The following is an 8,580-nucleotide window of genomic DNA, read 5'->3' as shown; positions in this document are numbered from 1 at the left end:
ATACTTGAAAGGAATATACAATTTTAGGAAACTATGGTATTTAAACTAAGGGTGTTTTGTTTCATGATATATGGTCTTGTTACAGGGGATGTTTTTGCTCAATGAATTGTAAATCCCCCAGGGGCAATTTTTCACGTTTTTAATATAAAAGAGGTTTATATTGTTGTGCATCCTGCATGTTGAATTCACTGTAACAATCATTTACAGCATGATGCATTCGATATCCAGGTAGATAAGGATGCAATTCTTGACTTTAACACATCCAAAGAGACTGTGAAAAGGTGCACTTGCGTGTTGCCTTAAGAAAACTGCACAATGCACAGAATCTTCTACATTGGTAGTTGAGTGCCATCTGCTGGTGGAAGCAATGTACTGATCATCAAAACCATGAACCATTGAATTTAACAGCCAAGTCCTCTCTAAAAATAAGAAAGTCAAACAGTACTGAACATTGACTGTTTATGGTACAGAGAGAGTGACGCATTATATCTGTGCTTCAGGAAATTTATGGGCTACTACTTGCATTGTGTTGTTGGTGTATAGCCTCGGCACTGTTATGCGATTATTGCAAGACATTGGATGTCTTGAGAGAGAGAGAGAGAGAGAGAGAGAGAGAGAGAGAGAGAGAGAGAGAGAGAGAGAGAGAGAGAGAATACTTTATTAATCCCGAGGAATATTTAAGGTAGGATGTATTTTTCAACTTCTGCAGCAAACTAATGACTCATAATTAATTTATTTGTTGGTTGACGGGGAAACGTCAACATCATGGTTTAATCAAATTCAAGTGTGATACAAATGAAATGAAATATGAAATGAATATAAATGAAAAACATTCAGCTTTAGATCATTAAAAGGTGAGCTGAGCAGATCCCTTTCTCTCTGTGTCCACTAGGATCGCTCTCTCTCTCTTTTGTTTGAGAACAGTACGGTGGGAAAGTGCGTTTGTAAAGGCGAGCTGGACTAGCCGTGGTGATGTTGTGGTAAAAAAAAAAAAAAAAGCTAAAGATTTTATCGACAAGTAAGTGAGAGCTATTGTTATCGTTACTTAAAAATGTTATAGTACTCAAAATAATTCAACTTTAAGTTTAGACTGACTTGGTGTAGCGGACTGTTTCTTTGCTTTTAATAACTTTATTGGGAAACTTGTAACAACAAAGTTGAGGAGTAGCTAGCTGACTGGCTAACATTAGTTTCTGCTATACGCAGCTAAAGTTGGTTAGCGAGTGTGCTAATGTAAGCTGCTGCCACGAAGGTAGTAGTATTTTAATTATGAAGTTATACAAACGCGTTTCACTGTTTGAGTGAACGCTAGAAACACCGTGTCTTTAATCCTACGCTTAAAGTAGAAGTAATTAGGAGCAGATAGTTTAACTTTGTTCGCCCTAATCTTAGCCTTTAGCTAATGCTACATTGTTAGCTGCTAACTTAGTAATCGTTCACGTCAGCGCCATCGTTAGCTTGCTAACCTCCAACGCTAAGATAACAGTGGTACATGATGGTGATTATTCCTCCCGTGTTGACTAACTTATTTCACCACTGTGTCTTTTCTTCAGCTGTTTGTTCCCCTGCTGGTAGCTCTTGCTAACATCGATGTTAGCAACAAGCTTGTGCGTGTAAATGCGCTTCACTAGCATGGACCTGTTGAACTCTCAGTTCATGGACAAGATGAACAATAACATCGGGAGACTGCACTACGAAGGTTAGTTTTACGTTCTTCTCTCTTCATAACAAATCAGTTTGACGTCTTTGTTACAGTAACATGTGCAGTTTTGCTAACATAAACATGTCGGAGAAGAATTAGTTTGAGTCTGAAGTTGACTTTTCTGATGTTTAGAGCCGCGTGCGCATGTTTCATAAACAGTTGATACTGTCAGCTGAGTGTTATCTTCACTATGGATTTGTTCATGTTTTTTAGAGAGATATACTGAGAAAGTATACTGCCATAACCTCATTTTTACAACGGGTGTTCAAAAGAAACGAGATAATACTTTAAATTTCTTAAAACATGATAAACCCATACATTAAAAAAAGGTAGATACCTTTACATGAGACCATGTGAATTTATTTTTTATTTGTTTTTTTTTTTAATAATCTTTGGGAGGCCATGTTCGCTCGCACATATGTTTAATGTAAGAATAATGTGAACAAGACACATTTCCTGATTTGACTGCAGCGTGCAGTTTTGTACACACATTACAGATGAGGTACTTGACAACCTCATCTGTAATTGACCCTTTAACAAGTAATTCCATCTCTAATGACAGCTCTTGTTCATCATCTTTACATATTTATGAAGACAACTGACTCATCGTTGTGACTTAAAAGTAAACTGTAGAATAAGTACATGTTGTGAATTGACATAGATAAACTTTTTTTTTTTTTCAAATCCATTATGTAATAAATGTAGTTGAGTTAAAACAATGGTCATTTAAAAAGATTTTTATGACTTTCCGAAGATGAATCCAGGACCCCTTCTCTTCCCACCACCGTGTCCAACCTACCTGGGCCTCCTACACACTGCCCAAGCAAACGAAAGTATGGGGAAGAACAAATCGACGATCGGATCAACTGTGATGATGACCACATGACAAAAATGAGCAGATTGTTTGCCACGCAGCTGTAAGTTTCTTTCAACAATTCTAACACAAATGTCATACTGAGTCAGCTCTGTCATTATCAAAGTAGTGCTCAGTGCATAATGAACAAGAAATGTTTTTTTTAACAACTCTCAGAACAGTCAAACCAAGAAGCATTAAATGGTCTGGTCATTTATTGTGAAAAGAAAAAACCAGAGCATGATCTAAACAATATACAGTTATAGACCTCTAGGTTGTGAAGTGTCCACATCTAAAACTGTCAACAAGCTGAAAAATCACGCTGACTCCAGCCTACGCTGTCTTGGTGTTGTAGACACAAGATTGACTGTTGTTGTACGCTTATGTCTGAAAAAGTAGACGCTGTGTGGGATATGTTGTTCAGTTTGTTCTCTTTATCTTAAGGGCTCGCCCCTCTGCTGGAGAGAACCGTAATGAACACTGGAGCCTCAGTCACCCTCCTGTGGAGCACATTACTTCCTCCTCCAACGGTCTCCATGGGAACCACCTGTATGCTTCCATTTCTGGCTATGCTGTTGATCAGCCTCTTGCTCTGACCAAAAGTAGCCATGATGCTGGAGGTGGGAGCAGAGAGAGGTCTGTCATCAGTGGGATTTCAGAGCGGCAGCAGGTAGTTCAACTTCTAACAAGACAGTGCAGAGTTCCTATACACCCAAAACAATCATTGAAATCATCACATGTAGAATTAGTACTCGTGTGTCAATGCTGACAGATAGTGTAGACTCAAAACACTGTTCCTTTATGCATTTACTGTTTCACAAGTAAATTCTCTATCCATTGTCTACACTGTCTCTCAAAAGAGAGAGCAGGTGTACATTTAGGACTTTTTCAGATATCAATACAACAGCTCTGGGCATATATATTAAACAATCTATGAGAACAGATTATCTTTACGTTTCTGACCAGAGGAAATCCTTTAGGTTGAGACTATCTATCTATCTGTCTGTGTAAGCTGACATGTTTTTTTTCCCCTTCCACCTATAGAATCGTCCCTCTGTCATCACCTGTGCCCCTGCAAGCAACCGGAATTGTAACCTATCACACTGCCACATGAATGGCTGCTCTCCCAGCCCCCCCGCAGACCAGAGGAAGGGCAATGGTAAGCCTTTCATGTTTCTTGTCTTTCCAGTCAGTCAAACAATGGGTTTACATTACACCAGTCTATCTGTAAAGTAATAGTCTCTAAGAATCATGCTTGCATATTGTTTCATTAATGGTCGCAGAAATGTTTGAGGAATAATCCCTTCTAAGATGCGATGTGGTTGCGATGTGATCTGCTTCTTAAAAGGTAGACATCCAACAATGACAAAAACATTCACATAATTATGACGTTGGCATCTACTATCTATCACATTTTTGCTCCTGTGAGGTAGAGATGTTGTTTACTCTGCCTGGGTGACAAAGTGAACGTTATATCTATAAGATTTTATCCTGAAACTTTCACTACCATTTTCTTTAATTGTTCCAACCCACACTTTTTGAAAGGGAGTCTTGATGAAAGAAGCAGCATTTGTGCTCTCTTTCCGTCATGGTTCTGTCATTTGTTTTTGTATTTTGTGTCTTAAATGAATTATCTTTAATGACTTCAACATTTGTTGGAGTGAAAAAATAGAATCCTGGCACAGATTTTTCTCTTGACTTGATTGAGTCATCATGCACGTCTTCTTTCAGCTATGAACATGCTTGGTAATAACTGGGCTCTGGTTTCCTTCCACTCCTAACACTTTTATTTTAGCAAACACTATAAACGATCCAGTGATTGAGGAGCACTTCCGCCGCAGCCTTGGGAAAAACTATAAAGAAGCAGAGCCCGTGTCCAACTCGGTGTCCATCACAGGTTCAGTGGATGACCACTTCGCCAAGGCGCTTGGGGATGCCTGGCTTCAACTCAAACCCAAGGCTGGGGATCACCAAACCCCAGAGGCAGATCCATGAGGCAGAGTGGACTCAGTGTTACAATCACTTCCTTTAGTATTTGCATATGAGAGTGGAAATTATCCACTGCAACTCTTGCCAAGCATCCACTTCCCTTTGCCATGAAAGACAGAAGACCTACGGTGCTCACATTGGCTGCTCCCTCTTGGACCTTGAGGTGCACCTTCTATTTGAACAATCAGCACAGATTTGTACTTTAAAATTTGACGCAGAGGAGTAAAAACTGCTCTGAGGTGGTTTTACAATGTTAGGCGTGGAAGTAGTACAATCACAGATCTTATTATGTTTTGCTTGTGGAATCAACAAAGTGCTTGGTTGTTTGGAGCACATGTCTTATTTTACCTTCCTTTTGATATCCAAAGAAATAGCCTCCCTTTCCCATGCGCCTAAAAGCCATAATCTGGTCTTCATTGTTCCCATGCTAACTCGCACCTCTTTCATATTTCTTCAGGAGAGGACGGCTGGGTTTAACTTGTGTTTTTGTACGTTTCTGACAGTTTAGGGTAGCAGGTTACCTGCCTTAATACGAACAAATGAAAGTGTCTGGTGGTCCTCCAGCTCTGTAAAGACACCACACTAATCCGTCTTTTTTTACGATACTGAACTGGACTCATTCACTGTTAACCAAAAAAACGTTGAGTGTCTCGTTTGTGTGCTCACTGTGGCTGATTACGTAGTTAACTAATATCAATCGTAGTAGATTTGTCTAACCAGAAAGCATGTTTCAAATAGCTGGGTTCTATTACAAACCTTATTCTATACTATATATTTACTCAGAATTTATTTTTTATCCGTAACATTTTTAAAATATTCACTGCTGGTACAGTTGTACTCAATATATTTTTTTGTATCCGGTTTTCATTACTGTATGTAGGTGTGCATCTTGGCAGCCATCTATAAATCGCAGCCTCTGGCAAGGCTGTGTGAATGCAGTTGAAAAAGGCTTTTAGCTTTGTTACTCTGTGGAGCTGGATGCTACGACTTTCCACATGTCTGAAATAACTTAATTAGACCTTCTGTAGCACAGTCTGTTAGCAGCAGCTTTATTTATACTGAACAAGTTAATGGTTTGGTTTTTAAAAAAAATTCTGGTGAAAACAATGTTCTTGGATTGTGAGATCGACACTTTGTCTTTATGCTTTAATGACAAAGCAGACATCTTCCCCTGAGCTAAGATTTGAAGCACACGCTAAATTGTCCTTAATTCTCTTCACACAATCCATTACTGCCTGACACTTATCTGTCACATTTTTTTTTTTTTTTTAAATCAAGGCGATATCCTTACGTGACCTGCAGACTTCGTCTTCTTCACAGAGAAATGGTGTTGGTGTGTCACAGTTTATTTTGTGCAGATAAATTTCATTTGAATGATTCTCACCCTTCTAAAACGATCTAGATAAAGTAGTAGTAGTTTGTCAACACTGATTCAGTTACAGTATTGTGAAATTAGTCTCTTTTGTCACTTAACAGTATGTGAAAACAAACATTTTATTAATATTCTATATTTGTTTTGACTAGTTAGATTCACTATCTTGTCTTTATATTTTATTTTACTCATAAGACCATCATTGCGCCGCGCGGAATGATCTCAGATACGATGTTTCTTTAAAGAGTTGTTTGGGTATACAGCGTGGATGCTCATCTTCAGCCATCGGCTATCTTCCTTCAATTGTCAGCTGATGAATAAAGTGCAGGAACACGACAGTCCTTTTGATCATTTGAGTTTCAGAAAGGCTTCTGTATTAACACTTTTAACGAGTTTGTTTAGCGTTCTTTCATACTGTAGTGGAATTTAGGGATTGTCAAGAAATCGGCTTGTTTGACACAAGTTGATCAATTTAATGTTAAGGGTATTTTTCCGTTTTATTTAATTTTTATATTAATACTACCTGTAACTCGAAGACTGTTTAGCGAAAAGGTCATGTTAAGGTGTTCACAAAAACAGAATAAAAGGAACGTGTGTTCTATTTTCTCTTAATGTCTCTCCAAGAAAATGCCACTGTTTTGTACTCCAGTTCTTTCAAATAAACATACAGATGCAAACACTTGAATGGTACCTGTCATCCTTTTTGCTAAATGAAACATGATATGCTGCAGTTGAAACTTGCAGTTAAAAATGTGTAATACATTAAATGCGACTTAAAAAACGTTTACATTACTTTTTGCCTAAATGGTGCTGTAATGCATCATCTCCACATGGGGGCATGATGACAAACAATTTCAATATTGGGTCTCATATGTCTTGTCACATGTATTAGCATTAATGTTGCGGGTTAAGAACAGTCTCTATAAACGTATAATAAATAAATGTATTGAAAGGGCTTTTTGGAAACCTAAATAAACGGACCGAAACGGCTTGATTCTGCATCGTGTGCTAAGGGCTGTTGCATATCTATAAACGGTTACAATTTCCTGTTCTGGAAAATAGTGAAATTCTACTGCAACATAAATGTCAAAGAAACTTGATTCAGTAATAACATGGTTACGCTACTAACAGCAACAGTGAGTCATAACTCATCCTCTATTTTCATGGGGCAAGCACAGACGCTGCCACATAAATCATGTATCAAATAAGAAGCGAAAAGCTCAGAGGCATTAACATTAGACACATTTGTTTTTTGTACATCTTGGATGTCAAGTGTTATTATTCTATACCTCTGAATACTTTCCTAATACATCATGATGGGCTATGTTTTTATTTTGTCTTTGTGGATTCATGAAGGGACCCTTTACTATGTGTTTTCTTAGATTTCTGATCCTTAATGTGTTGCTGTAGATACTTTATGGAGTCAACTTCTGAAAAATGTTAAATTTAGTGGTGTGTCTGCTCTCATCCTTTTAAGTTGCAGTTCATAAATTATTGTCCTACGTTTGTATTTTTCAAGTGGATAAAAAGTCTGGACACTTTTTTTCTCAAAGAATCTGTGTTCAATGTGGTTCCATTTCTTCTTAACGTCGCGTGGGTAGGTTTAAAATGACGCATTGTAGTTTTGTTAAGTCACTGACATTAACTCCCCACAACAGCATTTGAAGCCACCTTGGACTCTGTTGGCTAAAAAGGCTTTGGTTGATTTGGTGGTAACTAATGTGGATATTTGCAGGAAAAAAAACAGTTGCTTTAAAAATATGAATAAGAAGCAGACTGACCCAGAAAGCCTGTCATTATTATATTATAACCACAGCTCCTTAAAATTTTGGAAATTGTGTAAAATGTAAATCAAAACGATGTGTTGATTTGCAAATCAATTAAACCCTTGATTGATAATAGCACAAAGTGTTATCATTGTTTGGGGAAGAATGTAAGCCTACTTTTATTTAATGCTGACAAAACGTTTCAAAAAAAGCTGGGACAGTGAAGAAAAGCTCTGATGAAACCTACAGTATCACAGTTCATGTTATGTTTCTGAAAAGATTCACAGAATCTGAAGATAACTGTATGCCCAAAAAAACTAATATTGAATTGGCCAGGATATTCGGACCCTTTAGACATAACTGCAGTAAAAACGGACACAATTCTGTAGTGGAAATGGTGGTGGCATCAAATTCAAAATAGGTGTGTAGTATTGCAAAAACAACGAGATGTGTTTACACACTTTTCTTGTCTTCCTGCTTTTTTCAATCAAATAAGGGATTTACATTTTATGCAGATCATGGAATTCTGTTTTTATTATAGTTGAACACAATTCCACAAGCTAGTAGGAACTGGGATTATATGATGGAAACAGGAATGGAAACCAGGCAGTATTTGAGTTCAGAGACTAGCTGACATCTCTTCAAACCAGCAGATGGCGATGTTTTACCACTTAACACGAAGCCCATTATACTTTCAATCCCTGGAGATCAAACAAAGAGATGAGCATCATCACTCTGGGGGGATAAATATGACCGTTGCATTTCCTCAGTATGTCTGTTAGTAGACTGAAAATACTAGTAATAGTACTTAATATGTAAAACTGGTCAATGGGTATCAAGACAGTGTTCTCACACTGTGGACTGAATGGTACCCACCATGGCTACAGATCCCAGACTC

At 37.8% G+C, this 8,580-nt stretch overlaps 1 protein-coding gene across 2 annotated transcripts; it reads left to right on the top strand.

The window, feature by feature from the left end:
* Positions 1–858: 858 nt before the first annotated feature.
* vgll4a (vestigial-like family member 4a) lies at positions 859–6,601 on the top strand. Of its 2 annotated transcripts, none has more exons than XM_079358557.1 (6): positions 859–1,018; positions 1,554–1,699; positions 2,457–2,619; positions 3,000–3,225; positions 3,600–3,714; positions 4,351–6,601. In XM_079358557.1, exons 2-6 carry the CDS (start codon positions 1,618–1,620, stop codon positions 4,548–4,550), a joined length of 786 nt encoding a protein of 261 aa, XP_079214683.1. In that variant the 5' UTR covers positions 859–1,018; positions 1,554–1,617; the 3' UTR covers positions 4,551–6,601. The 2 variants fall into 2 exon arrangements, with proteins under 2 accessions (XP_079214683.1, XP_079214684.1); XM_079358558.1 differs by lacking the exon at positions 859–1,018 and adding an exon at positions 1,150–1,252.
* The last annotated feature ends 1,979 nt before the right edge of the window (positions 6,602–8,580 follow it).

Source organism: Symphodus melops (genome assembly GCF_947650265.1).
Source record: "Symphodus melops genome assembly, chromosome: 13".
Lineage (NCBI taxonomy): Eukaryota > Metazoa > Chordata > Actinopteri > Labriformes > Labridae > Symphodus > Symphodus melops.
This window is presented reverse-complemented; position numbering and strand designations above follow the sequence as displayed.